General features: G+C 52.2%; 1 protein-coding gene across 4 annotated transcripts in view; it reads left to right on the top strand.

Moving 5' to 3' along the window:
* Positions 1–18,298, top strand: part of Foxn1 (forkhead box N1) — a 29,187-nt gene extending 10,889 nt beyond the window's left edge. The window contains exons 2-9 of one of the 4 annotated variants that reach the window (XM_021213481.1): positions 3,515–3,666; positions 4,077–4,544; positions 6,586–6,699; positions 8,406–8,536; positions 9,861–9,957; positions 14,091–14,298; positions 14,463–14,954; positions 16,811–18,298. In XM_021213481.1, the coding sequence (XP_021069140.1) occupies positions 3,544–3,666; positions 4,077–4,544; positions 6,586–6,699; positions 8,406–8,536; positions 9,861–9,957; positions 14,091–14,298; positions 14,463–14,954; positions 16,811–17,130 (1,953 nt within the window). In that variant the 5' untranslated portion in view covers positions 3,515–3,543 and the 3' untranslated portion in view covers positions 17,131–18,298. Of the gene's footprint in view, positions 1–3,514; positions 3,667–4,073; positions 4,545–6,585; positions 6,700–8,405; positions 8,537–9,860; positions 9,958–14,090; positions 14,299–14,462; positions 14,955–16,810 lie in introns of those variants that run through there. The other 3 variants (XM_021213480.1, XM_021213483.1, XM_021213482.1) reach the window with 3 other exon arrangements.
* Positions 18,299–21,762: the final 3,464 nt, after the last annotated feature.

The raw sequence follows: 21,762 nt of genomic DNA, 5'->3' as shown, positions 1-21,762 counted from the left end.
CAATCCTCCAAAGAGGTATGTATTATCAGCTCCATTTTACAGAGGAGGAAACTGAGGCCCAGGGAAGGAAGTTAAGTAATGTGTCCAACCAAATTCTCACCCTGATCACGATTCAGACCCAAACCTGACTCCCAAGGTGGCAGCTTTAAGAACTCTACACCTCTCCCCACCCCCTGTGCTGAAAGAACCCTTCCCAAACACTAACTAGAGGCCCTTTGTCCAGCCCCTGAAGCTGTTGACCCTTTAGGATGAAGCTGATTGAGGGCTCACATTTCCTAGACAGTGTGGCCTTAGAAAACTCAGTTAATTTCCTGAAGGGATTCATAGAACCGGGAGGGCTTCGACTCTAGGGACCAAGAATGCACCGTGGTCCCTGAGCTAGACATCAGTACTTACAGAACCCACCCAGAAGAAAACCTGGGTGAGGACCACTCTGGGACATCTGTATCCCCAATGCAAATCAAGGGAGGGGGCTATGAGCTTGCAAAGACAAGCTCAGGTCCTGGGAAAAGAGGTGGGGGTTTTCAGAGCCAGGGTCTGATAGTCCTGACTAGGAGCAGAGGCCTTGAATGTACAGTCGCTCTCCGCCTGGGGCTTATACAAATAGCTCCATCTAAGGATGAGGGATTGCCGAGTGAGGCGGAGGCGCTTCTAAACAAGAGAGAGCTTCAAGAGGGGAAGGCCCAGCTAGAGCTCAGGCTCAAGTCAGTAAAGCAGGGCTGGTGTCTGAGTCTTCCGAGGTCATGATAAATGAAGACCAGGCAGGCGGGAAAGGCCAGCAAGGACAACTGCTATCTGGGGACAGCATCATCTGCACCTCTCTCCTAGACGAGGCCTGAAGCAACAAGAGTATCTTAGAAGCTGTAGAGCCTGGAATTAGAGGCCTTTGGGGACAGCTACATTTAGCCAACTGAAGCCAGAGGTATGAGGTGTGTCCCCGGCCATTTCCTGGGTATCAGCACCATACCACTTAATCAAGAGGTTCTAGTGAGATAGATCTACACACCCCACTTCTTAGACGGAGAAAGTGAAATATAGACTTACATAGTGTGTTCAAAAATCACAGAGGCAGACCATGACAAGGCTTGGAACTAAAGTCAGATCTGCCTCAAGCTCAGCCATTTCTGTTCTCCCTCCTAGGACTGCAGAGCCCAAAATGGGGGGGAAGAAAAGCCCCCGGCCTCACACCTGGAGGGAGATGGGATTGTATTTAGATGGCGTCAAGTTCACAAGACACCACCTCCTCTGGAAAAGGCAGCTCTGAGCCAGGGAGAGAGGCATGGCAGGCAGGCCCTAGCTGTCCAGGGAACAGGGGCCAGGGCAGGCAGTCATGCAAAGCCAGAGATGGGGGGTCCTCACCCCTACCTGCTCCCTTGAAGTGTCCAGTTACAGCCAGCTCCACGCTTCCCGGTCACGCCACATTTAGCACTGCTGAGAGTGAGCCTGCGCAGGGATATAGAGACGGGGTGGTAGGGACTCTTTGAGGGGCGGGAGAGAACCTCCTCACCCTCAAACCCATCTACACTTACTTCAGACCCCAGCCGCCTCCCAGCCTAATCCTCTGTGGGACTCTGGACAGGTTCCCTTCCCTCTTTGACACCATTAGCCTCTCTGAAGATGGCTAATTCATCAAAGATGTGTCAACTGCTGACTAGGCCAAGCTCAGAAAGATGAGGTCTGCCCTCTCTCCCAGATTTCTCAGAATGACACCGCTGCCCTGCTGTGACTTGAGGGGTCTTGAGTAGACAGCGTAAGTCTAAAGCTCTGGTTTTTATTTCTGTTTGGCTCCCAGAACATTCCACTCAGCTCCGACTCCCATCAAATACAGTAGCGGGGAAAGAAGGTAGCCAAAGCTTAGTTCAGGTTCTGACCGTCAAGGGTTGTATGTGAGACTGGGAAAGTCATGGAGTCCCTCAGGGCCTCGGTTCTCTGGATTAATAATATGGCATCCTTGAAGTAAAGCAGTGAGCTTGGGAGGCTGAGGTCAATAGTTTGTCAATAGAGGCAGAGGACTGCCAATAGTTCCTGGCCTACGTAGTGAGTTTCAGGCCAGCATAGACTACATGGCGAGAGCCTGTATTAAATACAATAGGGGCGGGCTGGAGAGATGGCTCAGTGGTTGAGAGCACCGACTGCTCTTCCAGAGATCCTGAGTTCAAATCCCAGCAACCACATGGTGGCTCACTACCATCTGTGATGAAATCTGACGCCCTCTTCTGGTGTGTCTGAAGACAGCTACAGTGTACTTACATATAATAAATACATAAAGGTGCGTGTCCATAATCCCAGCACCTGAGAGGTGGAGAAATCAGGAACCTAAAGTTCTCTTCAGCGTGTGGAAAACCTTCCAAAGTGCTACCCAGGAGTCAGTACAGATCAGTCCCTCGGCAAACAATGGCTGCTCTCAGGGATGAACTCAGGGGCATGAGTTCAAAGGCTGTTGCTGATAATGGAAGAGCCCCAGGGGTAACACCACCATTACTAACGAGACCTGGTGTGGATCAAGCCCTGTGTGCTTGTGCTGTGCTCCGAGCTTTCTCTGCATGATTTCATTTCACTCTCAGCGCCCGGTGCGAGGCTCTGTCACTCATCTTGTTTGCAGATGCTGCTGTGGAAGTGCAGAGAGGCTCTGCTGACACAGCCTGGGATGGACAGCCTCGCCTGGCACTGAGCCCCCAAGGCCTCCCAGCTGCTCTGCGGTGCTGGGTCAGGGTTCTACAACAACAGTTCAGAAGGAGTCAGCGTTCAGCTCTAGTCCAAGCCTTAGCTTTTCATGGGCAAGCTGAAGAGTTCAGAAAGAGGGCAGGGATGGGAGCCAGGGGGCATCCTGGGGGGCAGTGGGCTCGATCTCACACAGAACAGGGAGTGAGGGGAGAAGAGAGGGGCTAAGGAAATGAGACGTGCTTGGCACAAAGTCACGGATAAAGCTTGGTAGAGGTAAAAACAACACATCCCAGATGTCCCACGGGCCCTACCAGCAAGGCCCCTTGGTCATCCCACAGGGCTACCCTCTGTGTCATTGGAATTGCTGTCACATGAAGCCTAGGCATGATACATCTCCTGGCTCCTCCTCCTCTCAGGGCCTACCCAGCAACTGATAAGGTCACCTAGCATAGACATAGGAAACCTAGCAGCCAGGTTCCCTGGGAAGCAGGGGCTCACTGACTCACTCACTGACCATGTCACTCGCTGATCAGCAAAGCTCCAGTCGAGACAGAATCTCCCCTCCGAGTATCCTATCTGGCTGGGTTTCTCTCTCATCCTCCTTCCTCATCCTCTTCAGAATTTGCCTACCAGCATGTAACAATCTCCCACCTTGGCTATCTCTCTGTCACCTGTCTGTCTGTCTGTCTGTCTGTCTGTCTGTCTATCTATCATCTCTTCCCTTCTCTCCCTATCTCCCTAATCCGATGGCTAGCTGCAGTCAGGGTCCCAGTCCAGGGGAAGGGTAGGAATGGAGGTGGTGGGCCTGGGGTTGGCCATGCCTAGACATTGGTCCTCATTCTCATTGTAGCTGGCTTTCTTCGAGGCCAGGACTGGGTGATGGTGTCGCTACTCCCTCCGCAGTCTGAAGTCACACTTCCAGGCTCCACCCGACTGGAGGGCGAACCCCAAGGGGACCTCATGCAGGCTCCGGGCCTCCCAGACTCCCCTGCCCCACAGAACGTAAGTACCTGGAACCTAGGCCTGGAATAGGACAAGCCTGGTAGCTCTGTGAGCATTGAATAGACAGTCAGTCACTGCCCCACACAAGGACCTTCGGGATCTACTTGGTCCCTTACACGGAACAAAAATGATGATGGCTCTGGACCCAGAAGGGCCTGGTCACAGGTCTCTGTCCAATCCTTGGTTTGGTGTTTCCCCAGATATGGAACCCCATCAGCCTTGGGGAGCCCAGGTTTAGAAGAAGTATGCTTGTATCAGATTGGAATCCCAAGATCAGGTCGCCTTCCCTGTCACTTTGGGACTCCTGTGAGCTCAGCCATACTCTGTTATCTCAGTACAGCACAGGGTCCTGGCAGATGCCCTGGTCCAACCCCCATCTACAGATTCTCTCTGTTCTGTCTGCCCAGAAGCATGCTAACTTCAGCTGCTCATCGTCGTTCGTGCCTGACGGCCCTCCGGAGAGGGCGCCCTCACTGCCCCCACACAGCCCCACCATCGCATCTCCAGGCCCAGAGCAGATCCAGGGCCACTGCACTGCCGGACCTGGACCTGGCCCGGGCTCCTTCCGCCTTTCTCCCTCTGAAAAGTATCCTGGCTTTGGCTTTGAGGAGGGCCCAGCAGGCAGCCCAGGGCGCTTCCTCAAGGGCAACCACATGCCTTTCCACCCCTACAAGAGGCACTTCCACGAGGACATCTTCTCTGAGGCCCAGACGGCCATGGCACTTGATGGACACTCCTTTAAGACTCAGGGGGCACTGGAAGCCTTTGAGGAGATCCCTGTGGACGTGGGCGATGCTGAGGCCTTCCTGCCTGGCTTCCCAGCGGAGGCTTGGTGCAATGGACTCCCTTACCCCAGCCAGGAACACAACCAAGTTCTGGTGAGTGCCAATGGCCAAGGGCCTTCCACCTCCTCTCTCCTGGCTGCCTAGAAAGGATTCTCAAAGCCAGGCATGGTGGCACATGCCTGTAATCCTAGTACTCAGGAGGCTGAGGCAGGAGGACTGCTTGAGACAGAGACAGAGACCAGCCTCCGCCTATGTATGTCTCCAAATCAGAGTGCTATAGAAGGCAGCAGACACAGAGGGTAGGGGCCTCCTGGTTCCATGCTGGTCCCCTGGGGAAGGGGATGCTAGCCTGGCAGGCGTGGAGGGGCCAGGTGGAGGGGGCAGGTGAGGGAAGGGAGCTGGCAGCTTCCCAGAGGCTGCTGAGTCAAGATTCCAGAGGGTGACTTCTCTGTTTATTTAAATGTCAAAGAATGCCAAGCCAGACCGACACACCCCTATGCAAATGTGAGGAGGAAAAGACACATTCCAGAGAGAGAAAAGGTTCTGGAGAAAGCATCAGAATGAAAAACCCCACCAAATAAGGACTGGGGACTTCACCCGTAGCTCCAGGCCCCTTCCAGACCCTGCTTTTATTTATTTTCCTGTGTGAGACAGAAAACAGCTATATTGCCTAAGGCCGTCCATGAACTAGAGATTCTCCTGGTGCTGGAATTACTGGTGGGGTTCTGGAATTACCTATTCTAAGGCCAGAGCAGGCTCCTATGGATAAGTGCCTTGGGAACACCTCAGAAGGTTGACGGAGCACTTCCGCAGCCAGATCCGCAAGCCCTGTGACCTCGGGCAAGTCACTTAATCTCTCTGAGCCTCGTGGGAAAAGTCCTGTTAAGGGTTTCCTGTCTCAGGTTTGCCCCCTGCTCCTTCTTTGCCTCCTACTTCCAAATAGGCCCATTCTAGTCCTTAGCCACTCCTATCAGGAAGGAAGAGGGGAAAACAGATGAACACCCAGGTGTGTCAGGTGTGGCCAAGACAGGGTCTTCTGCTGTTTCTGGAGCCATGACTGCTTTTTCTCAAGCCTTTAGAATGTGGCAGGAACCACAGCTCGGCACCCAGCAAGCCAGCAGTTGTCCCCCATTGTCCATTCGGTGTAGCTCCTCGTCTTTCAGCCAGGAGATTTCCTTCCAGGGTGGCATCAACACTATCTCCAGCTTGAGAATCAGGACCCGGCCCTCTCTGGTTGAGGCCTTATGACTTACATCCACAACCTGTAAACAGAAGTCCACCTGGTCCCATGGAGACAAGCTGTACCCAACTGCCCGGGTCCACTCTATGGGTGACAGATGCCACATAGCTTCCCCTCTTTGGGAGCAACTGTATCATCTGTGAAATGAAGGGGTTGGACTCGGTGCTTGTGGCCCTTGCAGGCTCAAGATCCTGCGATGACGGCAATCTCCGCATCAGCTGCCCTGAGGCACACCCGGAAAGTGGTCACTGCTAGCTTTCACCCCTCTGGGCCCAAATGCTGCCTTCCCAAAGGCCCGTGGGAATCCTAGTGACAGGAGTCTGACCCTGGCTTATCTGTCTGCCAGGAAGGTCCGAGCTGCACGCCCTTGCTAACTCTACTCAGGGCTCAGCTCTGGGTTAGGCCCTGAGGACTTCACATGGCCCTCTCAGAGATCTCTGGTCCCATTCAAGTCTATGTGACAAGTCTGCTCCATTTCTCTGGTGGCCCAGATGAGCCTGTCGCCTGCAGTGAGGTAGAATATGGGAAACACTGCCCTTTCTAGACTAGCCCCTCTACGGACTTGCTGATTTCCCTCGGGAAAACCCCTGTCCACCTCTGTTCTCTGTCCCTTCCCCAAGAGTTATCCTTGAGAGGGTTGAAGAAAGGATTCTTTTTGTTTTGTTTTGTTTTGTTGGTTTTTTTCGAGACAGGGTTTCTCTGTGTAGCCCTGGTTTCCTGGAACTCACTCTGTAGACCAGGTTGGCCTCAAACTCAGAAATCCACCTGCCTCTGCCTCCCAAGTGCTGGGATTAAAGGCGTGCGCCACCACCGCCCAGCCAGAGAAAGGATTCTTTTAGTGTGAGGTTCAAGACAAGAAAAAGAAAAAAAGGGGGGGAAATCTTTCTTTTCCAGCAGGGGTCAGAGGTCAAGGTCAAGCCTCAAGCTCTAGACAGTGGTCCTGGAATGTACTGCTACCAGCCTCCCTTGCAACATATGTACTGCTCTTCTCAGCCCGCCTTCCATCAGGTAAGTCTGAGGCAAGTGGCTATACTCCCTGGAGCTCTCAGGAGGCTCTGTGGGTGTCGCTGTGGGCAGTGTGCGTGAGGACAGGCGGGTGAAGATATCAGAGTCCCAAACCTCAGGCTGGGCTAACCCAGGTATAGAACAGTGGCCAGTGGGAAGAGAAACCATTTCCCTTTCCTAAGGGCTTAGAGACTTTTCTGGTGGAGGCTAGGGAGTCTCAAACAGAGAGTGCTGCCAGGACTGAGGCAGAGTCGTGGTGTACACCAAAGAGGGAGGGGAGGAGAAGCGAGAAGCATCCTAGACAGGAGCAAAGAGGGAAGGGGCGTGTGGTATGACACACTGGCTGAGCAGGGAAGGGAACAAAGGCTCATCTAGGTCACACCTTGCTGTGTGACCTTGTCCCTACACTTCCCTTAGGCCGAGAGTGGTGGGCACAAGCACGAGGCTGGGGTCCTCCCTAGAGCCTTTACCATCCTTCCCCTTCCCCACTCCACTGCCCAGTTTAGCCTCTCCAGGATGGATGAGATGCTCAATAACTGCCCCACACTGGCAAGGGATGGAGGATTTTTGAAAAGAGACAGAAGAGAGCCCCAGAGCAGCCAGGCAGCTCCCTGGGAGTCACCGGGCAAGACAGAGCAAGTGGCTGCCCAGCGCCCAGCTCCATCCACCTGCAGCCTGGCACTCAGACAGGCCCTGCCTGTGGAGCAGGTTCTACTCCCGCTCTGGCATTGGCCCTGATCCTGGCCAAGCCAGGAGGCAGGCCGGTGTGTGTGTGTGTGGGGGGGGGTCAGGTTGCCTGTAGTAGGTACAAGTGACAGAAAGGACAAAGAGACATATCACATGAGGGGGCATCCTCGTTTTTTTTAGAAAGGGCCTAGCTGCCAAGGCCTAAGCTTTTCTGAGGTTTCTGGGCTGATTCAGGGCAGCGTATGTCCCTAAGGCAGTCTGCCACATCAGGGACCAAGTCACCACAGCATAAAGGTGATCGGACGCTAAGTGCCCTTGCTCTGCCCAGCCCTACTTTGAAGCCCTCTGCAGTCAATGTCCTTGAACAAGATGGCCGCGCCCAGGGCTTTATGGAGCCCAGAGAGAGGGTGACTCAGGCACTAAGTGTCTTTCGGTGACCTGGAAAGAACACTTCAGCCTGGAGCAGCTGGGGGAGTCAGAGTCTCCAATCCCCAGCCCCCATAAAACACCATTCCTGGCACCGCAGCCACTCCCTCCGCCGTGTAAAACTACCTCCTACCCCCACCTGCCCACCATCATGACCTGCTCTTTCAAAGAGCCACTGAAACTCATAAAGGTGGCCGTGCCTAGAACACACCCAGGCTGGACATCCCACTTCCGGCCCATTGCTCCAAGAGAGGCATAGGAGAGGAGGCCTGGGGTGCCTGCCTGGAAAGTGCAGAATGGTGGGCTTTTCTCCATCCTATCACCATGGCAACCAGGGTACCTCAAAGCCTGAGAGGCAAGAGCTGGAGGAAGACAGCTTCGAGACCTTTTGAGAGTCTGAGTTCTGGAGTGTAGATCTCTATCCAAGCCCAAAATGTCCATTCCATTGCTCCATAGCATTGGGAATGGCGTCAGGTCCATGGCCAACGGAAGGAGAATCTGGCCTCGGCTTCCTCTCTGGATGTGTCTGAATGAGGAGGGGTTCCCCACTTGGGAAGGCATCATGGTGATCACACTGTCCCTTTTGGCCCCTACAGTACTCCCCGGGTGGAGGCAGCTACCCTGTGCCCTACCTGGGCTCGTCTCATTATCCCTATCAGAGGATTGCACCCCAGGCCAACGCCGACGGTCACCAGCCACTCTTCCCAAAGCCCATCTACTCTTACAGGTACATGTCCTAGCACAACTGGGGCAGAACTAGGAGCAAGGAGGGCCCTTGGGAAAACAAATGTGTGGTGATCCTCACCACGTAAGGGTTACTGCAGGGGATAGAAATCATGCCCAGTAACTTCCAAGGATGCTGGGGAAACGATGCCCACAGGTGGGTGGGTAGCAGCTACATAACCTTTGACCTTTCGTCGGACCCTGAGGAGTCTTTTTTTTTTTTCTTGGTTTTTTGAGACGGGGTTTCTCTGTGTAGCCCTGGCTGTCCTGGAACTCACTCTGTAGACCAGGCTTGCCTCGAACTCAGAAATCCGCCTGCCTCTGCCTACTGAATGCTGGGATTAAAGGCATTTGCCACCACGCCCGGCTTTTTTTTCTTTTTCTTTTCTTTTCTTTTTTTGTTTTGGTTTTTTTGTTTTTTGTTTTTTGTCTTTTGTTTTTTGTTGTTTTTGTTTTTTTTGACCCTGTGTAGCCCTGGCTGTCCTGGAACTCACTCTGTAGACCAGGCTTGCCTCGAACTCAGAAATCCGCCTGCCTCTGCCTACTGAATGCTGGGATTAAAGGCATTTGCCACCACGCCCGGCTTTTTTTTCTTTTTCTTTTCTTTTCTTTTTTTGTTTTGGTTTTTTTGTTTTTTGTTTTTTGTCTTTTGTTTTTTGTTGTTTTTGTTTTTTTTGACCCTGAGGAGTCTTAACTCTGGTTGGACTCAGTAGATGCTGCTGACTTGGGCGGGTGGGCCTGTGAGGTCCCATACTGGGGCCCTGGTCAGAGAGTTTAGGTGGGAGATTAAGAGACCTGCTCATTACAATCTCCCTCTTCCAACATTTAAAAAAAAACAAACAAACAAACAAACAAATCTCTAACAGCCCTGCTACTTGCTAACTGAGAAACTGGTTGTCTGGAAGTCAAATGGAGAGACAAGTCAGGCTATTTGAAGTTTTATGTAAGAGAATGTGGGCAGAACAGTGCTTGGCACCCAGCAGGAAGCCCTGTTCCCTTCCTACTGTCTCACAGAAGCATGGGGAGCTGCGGGCTGAGTGGTCAGGGTCATTTCCGTGCAGTGACAGATGCAAAGCCTCCCTTCTACAGCTCTGAGGATGCCAGCTACTGTGTTTTTGTCATTTCAAAACTAAGGAAACAGGACTCAAAAGAGAGGTTCAGACAAGCTCACACATCTAGGGGATAAGTCAGACGGCGAGCTGGTTTCCCAGATTCCAAGAAATGCTCGTAGATTTCAGTCTCAGCCTCACAGAATGTGTCGGCCAAGGAGAGCTGAAGACTGGAGGCCTGGTCAGAAGGGCCAGGCTCTCAGGGTCTCTCTTTTGCAGCATCCTCATCTTCATGGCCCTTAAGAACAGTAAGACCGGAAGCCTTCCGGTCAGTGAAATCTACAATTTCATGACGGAGCACTTCCCTTATTTCAAGGTGAGTCTAAAACCCACTCTTGCCCCCAGCCCAGCATGAAAGCAGTAGGGGTTTGGCCCTAGGATGCTTCCTCTGTGTCCGTGGGGGGCTGGATTTTTCAGGACTGCACATGGCTTAAAGAGAGAGAAAATCACCTCACATCCGCCAGGTCCAAGGCTCCATCCTCAGTAGCAAAGGGGGTTGGGGGAGGACTGCGAACAGAGATCTCAAGCTGCTTGCTCTGGGTTACACAGCAGCTGGGAGGAGCTGGAGAAGAGGTTGGAGGGAGTCCTGATAGGCTTCGGCGCTCAGTTACTTATCCCCCAATTGAGAGAGGAAGGCAAGCGATGGAAGTCTTTTCCGGCCTCAGTCGGGGTGCTATGGGGCTGGAGGAATTTCAAGTCGGAGCTGGTCACTAAGGTGACAACCACCTTCCAGCATGAGATTAACATCCGCCTCTATAGGTGGCATGCCCGGTTTCACTTGTACCCAGAAGTGGGGCTCACAGTCTTGGGGTGTCCCAAGGATTCAGCAGGTTCTCCTCCAAACCCATGGGCAACATTCATTCCACAGAAGAGACTTCAGGCAACTCCCAGCAGTTTCTTCCCAGTAGCCCTGGGACAGGAGGACTGAGAGGGACCCTGGGGAAACTGAGGCATGAGATTCCTCAATATGTAACAGTTACAGTGGCATGAAGTGGAGGTCCCACCCAGTAGATTTTCAAATGTCCCTACAAGATTTCTACACGGGGCTTGGGGATAAGAATCGATCATCCCTGACCCTTGATCTAACCCCGAGGAGTCATATCTGTCTCTGGGTGAGCCTGCTCAAGTCCAACCTCCTGGGGACATGACAGGTACCCTTTTATCCAGATGAGCAAATTTGTCACAGAACGATTTATCCTTCTAAGATCACATAGCAGATGGATCAATTGTTGGGTCAAGAAAAACACGTTTGGTTCACACACAGTCCCTTATCCCTTGTCAGATGTCCCCTTGTCCCTTGTCAGATGTCCCCTTGTCCCTTGTCAGATGTCCCCTTGTCCCTTGTCAGATGTCCCCTTGTCCCTTGTCAGATGTCCCCCGAGACCCTCTTGCACAGACACCTTCTCTTGAGGTAGATGCAGGAGAGACCAGAGCTTCTGTGGGGGAATCCAGTCCCCAGGACTTACACCCTTGTCAACACTGTCTCACCTACTAACCAGGCAAGACAGGAGCTGAGGTGCAGGTGATCCAGAGCCACATCTGTGGGCAGGGGGGATTTCTGCCCCCAACTATCTGCACCATAGTCTAGCCCAGGGACGGGGACAGTTGTTGGTGTGCAGACAGCTTTGCACCTGCTGTGCTCCCAGCAGACAGGGAGTGAGTGGGCAAAAGCACCTTTCAGCATGGCTTTGACTGGAATGGAAATGTCCACGGACTTGAGGTTCTAGGAGGAACACCATAGACTGTGTGGGCTGTTCCCGAACCCCAGAATCTCCAGGTAGAGATAGGAGCTCCCCTTCTCCTCCAAGCACTGAACAGAGAAAGGGAGGCGGGGCCCCTCCCTCTCCTCTGGGCCTTCTTCCCTGCCCACTCCTGGCCTTACCCCCAGCCCCTCCCTGCATCTCATCTTCCTGGCTTAATTATTTTTCCTGGGAGCCGTGTAATCCCTGTTTTATGGGGCTGAAGAGTGAAGAGGTCTGACAGCTTTTTCGGTTCGGTTGTTTGTCTTAGCCGGTTGCATCACCCCTGCATGCCGAAGTTTACGTTTGACTTCAGAGAGACTGTGTGAGGATCTGACCAGCCCCATTGGCAAGGCAGGCCCCCACGGGATGACCTGGGCAGGGCCCTCAGCTGGGGAGAAGGACTGGAGTCCGTGCCCGGTTATTGTTTTCCCTGTGCGATCCAAGGCCAGCCGTTTTCTTCTCTGGGCCTCAGTTTCCCCCTCTGTAACATGTCAGTTTGGACGAGTTGGTACCTAGATTCCTTCCAAGCCAACAGGTTCTCTCCGGACCTCCCCAAAGAGAGAGTTCCAAGGCTCTAAACCTCTCGTCCTTATTTAGAGGTCATTTTTCAGGGCAAAGACAGAGTGGACACTGAAGTGGTCAGTACTCACACCCAAAGCAGCCGCTGTGGGCGTCCCATAGTCCCATGAGTCAGGGGCCAAGGAAGTGTCCGGCCACCATGCATAATTGTTAGTGCTGACCATCCCTTTTCCAAACAGGAAGTGGCTGCGGTGGGGGCTGCCCTGGCATCCGAAGTCACACATTTATAGGACCATAAAAGTTCCCAGTGCCCATTAAGTCTGCTCTGGGGTGATGCAGCTTTGGCTTAGCAGAGACAGCTGTGGGAGTTGAAGAAGGTCCAGTAGCTCAAGATGCTCGCTGGTAACCCCTGATGAACCTTGGGGTCATCAGGACCAGCCCCATGATGGGTTAGCTGTCCCCAAGAAAGGCTCCGGCAGCTGCTGCCAGCAACTCTAGTGAGACTGGCATCAGGACCCAGGGCCCGGTTCTGCTAGGCGTGATTCAGCTTGGCTGCACCCTGGGGCAAGAGAGCTAGGGAGGAGGGCGTGGCCATCTCTCATTAACCAGAAAGAGGGGCTGAAAGCGAGCGGAGCCAGGAAGTAAGGGCTTCAGGAAGTATCATCAGCCCATGTCGGGCTCTCGGGCTCAGGGTGGTCACAGAGCCTGCAACTGAGCCAGACGTGAGGGACAGGAGGCCCGTGTCCCTCCACCACCATCCCTGCCACCGCCTCTCACCCAACTGAGTCAGCTTAATGGTTTTTACAACCCTCCTTGGGCACAATTACTGCACTGGTGGCATGACCGAGCCTCCTAATGGGTGTTTATTCTGTTGGCACGAGCACCCCCTGCCTGAGGGCTGGCCTCCCCACCAGGGCACATCTCCAGGGCACACTCATGCAAACTCACACCCACACACTCAATCGTGGATACACGCGTACCCTGAGACACTTTCTCACACGTAGCCACCCTCACTCAGGAGTTCAGAGACCCATGGTAGGAGACGCCACACACACCGAGAGGTGTCGAAGGATCTGGTGAATATTCAGCCACATACGACTACCCCGACCTCACCAACACCGCGTCTGCCATCAAACATAGAGACAACAGGTGTGCTAACTCCCACCTGTTCACCAACCCTTTTCTGCCCGGCTTGCTCTGGAGGGATGAGGCGGACCCAGAGGAAGGGCATTATCCTGTTCTCCCTTTAAAGCTGTCCCCAAAGACTTTAAAATAGTGACCTTTCCCTTTCCACAAGTGGATGCACAGGCCAGAAGGCTCAGCAAGCACATCCCACTTCAATGGGGACATAGACCAGGGGCCTCAATAGCATTTACCAGCTGTCCCTGAAAGAGGGATCACAAGTTGGACATCATGACTTATGCCTGCTATGATCTCAGCACCCAAGAGACTCTGAGCATCTTACTGTGAGCCTGGACTACAAGTGAGGTCCCATCTCCAAAAGGAGTGGTGGTTAACAAGTAACAAGAGAGCTGGGGGGGGGGTGCACTTTAATCCCGGCGCTCGGGAGGCGGAGGGCAGGGGGATCTCTGAATTTGAGGTCAGTCTGGTCCACAAAGTAGTCAGGACAGCCAGGACTACACAGAGAAACCTTGTCTCAAAAAAGAACCCCCCCAAAACAAACAAGCAAACAAAACCAAACACCAATAAAAGCATTGGGGTGGTGGCTAAGAACACGGGCTGCTCTTGCAGAGGACTTGAATTCTGTCCCCAGCCCCACATGGTGGTTTACAAACCATCTGTGACTCCGGTTCCTCTTTGACAGATTCCTGTATGCATGTGATGCATAGACATACATACAGGCACCCACACGTACACATAAAGTACACAATACATATACAAAGGATCACACTCTCTGAAGGGTCTAGACTAAGAGCTAGGCAGGGTAACAGCAGCTTTTAGATTTTAGCTAAAAAAAAAAAACCAAAAAACCAACTAACTTACGATCAAGCATTCTGCCCACAGCTAAAGGGTTCTAAGCATGCTTTTGGAGCTGAGGCCAATCAAACCAGAGTGTGTAGAGAGACCCTATGTATAGAACTGGTGAAGGAATGTTCTAGAACCCCCAAACCTAGAGCCGTTTCTTGCTGCCTGAACCCAACCTGGATTTCTCGCTCTGCTCTGGCAGACTGCTCCCGATGGCTGGAAGAATTCTGTTCGCCATAACCTGTCCCTCAACAAGTGCTTTGAGAAGGTGGAGAATAAATCCGGAAGTTCCTCTCGAAAGGGCTGTCTGTGGGCCCTCAATCCTTCCAAAATCGACAAGATGCAGGAAGAGCTGCAGAAGTGGAAGAGGAAAGACCCCATTGCTGTGCGCAAAAGCATGGCCAAACCAGGTGAGGCTGGCAGGCCTGTGTGAGAAAGGCTAAGGGACCTGTGTACCAGAATGGAGAGGAGTAGAGCCTGTGGGGGGGGGGGGGACAGGTGTGGGAAGGGGGGTTCGGGCTGGGAGGCTGCAAAGGAGGGAAGCCTCATGAAGTTTTCTTTGGGCCCTTTGCAGAAGAACTGGACAGCCTCATTGGAGACAAAAGAGAGAAACTGGGCTCTCCGCTGCTGGGCTGTCCACCCCCTGGGCTGGCAGTCCCAGGTCCCATCCGGCCCATGGCACCATCAGCTGGCCTTTCCCAGTCTCTGCACCCAATGCATCCAGCTCCAGGCCCCATGCCTGGCAAGAACCCCCTGCAGGACCTACTGGGTGGCCATGCTCCCTCCTGCTATGGGCAGACCTACCCACACCTTTCTCCCAGCCTGGCCCCTTCTGGACACCAGCAGCCATTGTTCCCACAGCCAGATGGGCATCTTGAGCTGCAGGCCCAGCCAGGCACCCCCCAGGACTCGCCTCTACCTGCCCATACACCACCCAGCCACGGTACCAAGCTGCTGGCTGAGCCTTCCTCGGCCAGGACCATGCACGATACTCTACTGCCCGATGGAGACCTTGGGACTGACCTGGATGCTATCAATCCTTCTCTCACTGACTTCGACTTCCAGGGTGAGCTGGGAGCTGGGAAGGGTGGGACTGGATTAGAGAGGTGCTCTTGGCCTCGTGGCCTAGCCTCTCCATGTCTCTAGGCTGCCACCTGCTGGCTCCCGAGTTTCTGGTCGCCTGAGGCAGATGACTAGGAATGTTAAATAAGCATTTGCTCCCTGCCCTCCAGAGCATGAGCTGAACGGCTCTTTCCCCCATCTCCCCCCTTCCTGGTACTCTGAACATGTCCCAGGTGGATTCATCATCAAACTGCTCATCTGACAAAGCTAGAAGTTCCATGGTGTACTTGACTGTGAGGAACTGGGAGACTAAATGTTCCAAAATCATTTGCGTTTTATCAGAATTCTGCTTTCACTGCAGGAGACAGACCTTCTATGGAATGGAAGGCCTCAGAGCTAAGCATGTCCTAGAGAGATTTGAGGGTAGAAGCCCAGAGAGGTGAACCTTTCCACTCTCCTTCATCTTGCCCCGCTCCATCCTACTGGCAGCCAAGCCCCACCCTCTACCTTTCTAAGCCTCGCCCCCTTCCCATTTGAACTGTAGTTTGCCTGCAGGCTCTGCCACTGACTCTAGGAGGTTTGGAGGAGGCTGTTGATCTATATATATACCTTAGACTATTAGAAATAAACTTCACATAGATCCTCAATCCAGACCTGCTGTAGATGCAGAAAACAGGCAGCTGCAGAGGAGGCTACATGGACGTGGAATACTATAAATTCTATCAGAAGGCTGGAGATGTGGGTAGGGGGTAAAGTGTTCGCCTAGCATGCACCAAGCCTTAGTTAGGCTCAATACCCCAGCATCACAAAACCCTTAATTAATACCTACTCAGGCTCCTACTGAGTACCAGGCATCTTTCAAACAGCTTTACATATGTTCTTCCCATCTGTACCTAGCAAGTGATACTACACAGAGAGATCCATCCACTCAAGGTCGCTGGGCCAGAAAGAAGGAGTTTTGAACCCAAGTGGCCAAGAGCAACCAGTATTGTCAGGTCTCTTTCTCCACCCTGTGGTGATGTCACACGACCCAGAGGGACTCAGTGATAGCACTGTTTGTTCCTCAGAGTCAAGGGTCCTTTCTGGTTCTATTCTGTCCTGTGAGGGGGTGGGAGGAGGGCCTAGGGTGCCAGACCTGTGTACCTCATCAGGTTCAGTGGTGCACTGTGGGAAGACTGTAGGCAGCAAATCAACCTTTGGGAATCAGGGCGGAAGCCTGAGTGAAGTTTCAGGGACCTCTAGGCTGCCTCCAAGTAGAGCTTTGCAACAGCCCTTCAGATGCGCAAATCCTTAATCTTAATCTAGTGGGGCTGGAGAGATGGCTCAGTGGATAAGAGCACTGACTGCTCTTCCAGAGGTCCTGAGTGCAATTCCCAGCAACCACATGGTAGCTCACAACCATCTGTAATGAGATCTGTCACCCTCTTCTGGTGTGTCTAAATACAGCTACAGTGTACTCAGATACATAAAATAAATAAATCTTTTTTTTTTTTAAATCTTAATCTAGTACCCCCTTCTTCCCAGAGAGGCCCAGAGGTTACCTGCAACTATGGCAGCGGTTCTCAACCTGCGGGTCGCGACCCCTTTAGAGCGTCTGATGACCCTTTCATAGGGGTCGCCTGTGTCTATGACTTTTACACTGTGCTACCTCGGAGCTGGACTCTGAGGCCCAGAAAGAAAAAAAAAAAAAAATCAGTGATTACTTGAGGTTCCAGAGTGGGTACCAGGATATATAGGCTTCCAGTCCGCCTCAACAGACTCCTGTTCTCAGAGGCTTCTGCGGAACTTGGGTGGGAGTCAGGCTGGGTTTAGCTCTCTATGGCCTGCCAATGATGATGCCTCTTCTTTCTCCCCGACTAGGAAATCTGTGGGAGCAGCTGAAGGATGACAGCTTGGCCCTGGACCCCCTTGTATTGGTGACCTCGTCCCCCACGTCATCCTCCATGTTGCCACCTCCACCAGCAGCCCATTGCTTCCCCCCAGGGCCTTGTCTAGCAGAAACGGGCAATGAGGCAGGTGAACTGGCACCTCCAGGCAGCGGCGGCTCCGGTGCTCTGGGAGACATGCACCTCAGCACGCTCTACTCCGCCTTTGTGGAACTGGAGTCCACGCCCTCCTCAGCAGCTGCCGGCCCTGCCGTGTACCTCAGTCCCGGCTCAAAGCCCTTGGCTCTGGCTTGAGCTACGCCCAACATCAGCTCCAGCCTTGGCCTAGCTGGCTGCCCCATATCGGGCTCACCTTAAAGGTCGAAGAAGGAAAACACTACCTGTCACCTATGCCACTCAGCCAACTTATTTGTTAGCCAGAAGCTGGGGGCATCCACCCAGGATGCTACCTGGTGGACCCGCTTCTCACACGGCGCCCCAGCAAGGAAAGTGTCGGAAAAGAAGCAACAGCGCGCCCCCTAGCGCCACTTCACTCGAACTTCAGCTCTCGAGCGTGAACTCAAGCTCTACACACCTGCTCACCATGTGCCTTACACTCACTCAGAGGAAGCCTTAGAAGGTCACAGAGTCTGATTTAATGTCTGGGGCCGCTGAGAGCTAAAAGCTTTAGTTAGCAAAGCTCAGGGCCAGTGTGACAGGTCAAAGATCACCCCTCCCAATCCCCATGTGCTCTACAGACTTGGCCCACTCCAGTCATGTTCTCTCCCAGAAATCTCTATTTATTCTCCCATCTTACACCCTTACAGCCTACAGGGGCTCCTCCCATGTGACCTGTGAACCCCTTAGGGAGACAACTACTTCATAGAATTTATCTATCCATCCTCAGTATATACTCTGGCTGGCCACCTCCAAGGTGACACACAGAAGGGGCAGCATCTACCCTGGGACCAAACTGAGCCCAAATCCAACACAAAGTGTTTGGAAAAAAAAACAAAACCTTGTCCTCAGAAACTTGAACCCCCTCTCTTAGTCTCAGCCACAGGAAAGGCTCCCTTCAGGTTGCCAAGTCTCACTCTTTCTCAAAGAGAGGTTCATATAGTTCAAGCCCCAGCCTATTGGATGCTGTCAACTGTCTCAAGCATCCAGGGTAACTAGGGTTTGCAATCCACTATAGGATGGTGTGTGTGTGTGTGTGATACCCCCCCCCACACACACACACATACACACACCTGCATAGCAGACTTGGGACTACCACGGAGCCGGCAGAATGTCTGTGGAGCTGAGCTGTGACTCAGATGCCCACCATGACCCACCAAGTGGGATCCTCAGCCTTCCCTGGGCCTGAGGGCAATCAGAACCTCCATAGGTTGTCCCCAAGCTCACTGGAGGGTGGGCGGATCCCTCAGTCATCTACCATTGTCCCCTGCCCTAGAACAATAAAGTAAGCGCCTGATGGTTGCAACTACTGAGCCTTCATTTTGGGGACCTTCACTCCCCAAGCAGGGTGTCTACAAGAACTCTAAAGATGTAGATGTAGATGTAGATATAGATATATCGTATATATGGAGGGTGTGTGTGTGCATTGGAAAATATGTGCTGTGTATGTTCGTGCATATGTGTGCTGGCCCAGAAAGAAGGCATCAGATCCCCTGGATCTGGAGTTACAAGCAGTTGTGTGAGCCTCTGTGTGGATGCTGGGAGCCAAACTTAGGATCTCTAGCAGAGCAGCAAGCACTCTTACCTGCCTGAGCATCTCTCCTACCTTAGTAAGCCATCTAGACCAGTGGTCCGCAACTTGTGGGTTGAAGCCCCTTTGGGCCAAATGGCCCTTTCACAGGGGTCATATATAAGAAACTCCACACCAGATGATATTTATATTTCGGTTCATAACAGTAGTAAAATTACCATTATGAAATAGCAATGAAGTAATTTTACAGTCAGGGGTCACCACAGCACGAGGAGCTACACAGGGAGTGGGGGGGGGGGGGTCACAGCATCAGGAAGGTTGAGAACCACTGCTCTAGACCAAGCAGAGTGAGCAGCCAGGCAAGGTCTCTTCTCAGAGGCACTTGAAAAATGGGGATCTGGGCTTGTCTGTCCAGAGGAAAGAGCTGACTTCTTCCAATGCCTCCTCTTCTAACACCTGTCCGATGCTGCCAGGGCTGACCCGAATTGCACAAGACAGGGTCACTGTTGTAGCTGGAGAGATGACTCGGTGGTCAAGAGCACTCACTGCTCTTCCAGAGGACCTGAGTTCCATTTCCAGCACCTTGTAACCTCTGTGTAATTCCAGGTCCAGGGGAGCTGAGGCTTCTGCCCTCTGGCCTCTAAGTGCACTGCACTCTCATGTAGGCACACATACATACATCTATTTATTTATTTATTTATTTATTTAAAGAGAAGAAAGGGTCACTTCCCTTGTGTATCTTCTTGTGTACCTTGTGTACCTTCTTCTGGGAGAGATGCTAAGTCTGTTTGGGGCTCTGGGTTCCATGGGTGACAAGATGGAGCATAATCTGGTGCTGCCTGTGCCGCTGGTGGTAGAAGATGAACTCAGGAAGGTCAAGCGTCCCATTCCAGCCTACCCCATAGGTAGGGGTGGCTGCCCACTAAGGGGCAGCTCTATAGCTTCTCCTCCAGAAGCACACACATGAGACTAGACCAGCCACATGTGGGTCTTTGACTCAAGTTAGTCTACGGGTCAGGCCTGGAGCCCAGCCAACACCTATAGGGCTCTACAAAGAATCCCAGAGCGGAAGCTCACCCCACTTTAGTGCCCTCCTCCCTCCGAAGGCTCTAGGAAGGAGCTGGGGTGGGGTAGGACATGGGAGAGGCGTGGCCAGCTGCCACACCCAAGAGAACGATCTGTTTGCCTCACAGGGAGAGGGATACAGTGGTCTGCCGAATCCCAGCCTGTGTGGTGCCAGCTTTGGCCAGGGCTGGCATGTGTCTTGACACCCAGGCCCTCAGGCACAGGACAAGTGATTCCTAAAACTGTTCTTGGACCCACCTGCTTTGTTCTTGACACTTGACACCTGGAGGTGCAGACAAGCCTCCCCCTACCTCAATACACCTTAAACTGGGAGACAACAAGGTATTCCCAGGAGGCCTTCCATCAAATCTGTCCCACTGGGCCCACTGGGCCCATCATGTGTGAGCTGGCTGTCTGAGCAAGGACAGTGGGTGGCAAGCAGATAGGACTTTGGGTGTAATTGTTCAGGTTCTTTGTCCTTAGACTGCACATCAGATTTTAAAACTGGACCCAACTCCATTTTGAAAACAAAGCCCACACTCTTGCTCCTATGCTGCCCCCTGCTGGCCATACCCTGGATAAGATGGGACTGGCCAGCGCGTTTGTAAATCTTCTACTTTGGGGGAGGAATTAGCCCTTTTGTTTATGGATTCCACAAAAATTCTCAAACTACCTTGTCAAAGAAGTGCACATATGGAATCTAGGCTCTTGGAGTGTGGAAGCAGGAGACTAGGGAGCGTGAGGTCAAGCTTCAGCTACATAGCCAGTTCAAGAAAATAATTCAAAGGCCCATAAACTTGGAAGAAAAAAATATACATCATCAAGGGCTGGAAAGACGAGCCAGTGGGTAAAAGCGTTGGAGATGACTTCAGATCCCAGCACCCACACAAAAAGCCACACGTGCCTGACAGTCTAGCAATGGGAGATGAGGGACAGAGGCAAAGGATGATAGGGCTTACTGCCCAACGGCTCTGAACAGTCTCAAAGGAGTAAGACAAAAGCAGGGCCCTCTGGCATGTGTGTGTGTGTGTGTGTGTGTGTGTGTGTGTGTGTGTGTGTGTGTGTGTATTTCCACACATAAGTAATTACACACATCCACACACAGCACACGGCATTCACGCCCATATACAGACACAAAGTTACATCGTTTTGATCTTTACCTGAAACTTAGCAAAGCTGACCACAAATCACAAGCTTAGATTTTACCAAAGAAGCCATGACCGATGAGCTCCTGCAGGCTCACCCCGACACTCAGAGGCCGAAGGAGGATGGTGACTTGAGATAGGATTTCAAATCCAGCCTGGCCGCCATAATGAGATGCTGTCTCTTAAAACAGGGGAGAGCCCACAGTGCCGACACAAGCCTTTTATCCCAGCACTCAGCAGGCAGAGGCAGGTGGATCTCTGAATTCAAGGCTAGCCTGGTCTCCAGAGAGAGTAGTTCCAGGACAGCCAGGGATAACAAAGAAACCATCTTTAAGGGAAAAAATAATGAAAATTTTTTTTTAAAAAAGGAGGGATTGGTGAGATGGCTCAGCAGTTAAGAGCACTGACTGCTCTTCCAGAGGTCCTGAGTTCAAATCCCAGCAACCACATGGTGGCTCACAATCACCCATAATGAGATCTGTCACCCTCTTCTGGTGAGTATGAAGACAGCTACAGTGTACTTATTAATAATAATAAATCTTTGGGCCAGAGTGAACATGGACTGAGCAAGCAGGCCAGCCAGAGTGAGCAGGGTTGGTCGTAGCCAGCAGAAGTCATAAATTCAATTCCCAACAACCACATGAAGGCTCACAACCATCTGTACAGCTACAGTGTACTCATATACATAAAATAAATAAATCATTTAAAAAAAGTAAAAAAATAAAAAAATTAAAAAGAGGAAAAACTAAACTACAAATATGGTCTTCGGATGAGGCTGGAAGACAACGGTTGAGTTTTTGCCTCATGCTTGTGAAGACCTGGGTTCCAAGTTCCAGTTCTACAGAAAGAAAAAGGACAAAAAAGAATCATATCTTCATAGAAATTATAAGCATTGCAACAACACACAAACATGCCATTTTAAAAACAAGCATTTGGGTGCTGGAGAGATGGCTCAGTGGTTAAGAGCACTGACTGCTCTTCCAGAGGTCCTGAGTTCAATTCCCAGCAACCACATGGTGGCTCACAACC

This window comes from Mus pahari, chromosome 14 (assembly GCF_900095145.1).
Source record: "Mus pahari chromosome 14, PAHARI_EIJ_v1.1, whole genome shotgun sequence".
Taxonomy (NCBI): Eukaryota; Metazoa; Chordata; class Mammalia; order Rodentia; family Muridae; genus Mus; species Mus pahari.
The sequence above is the reverse complement of the archived record's forward strand: the minus strand, read 5'-3'. Positions and strand labels throughout refer to the sequence as shown.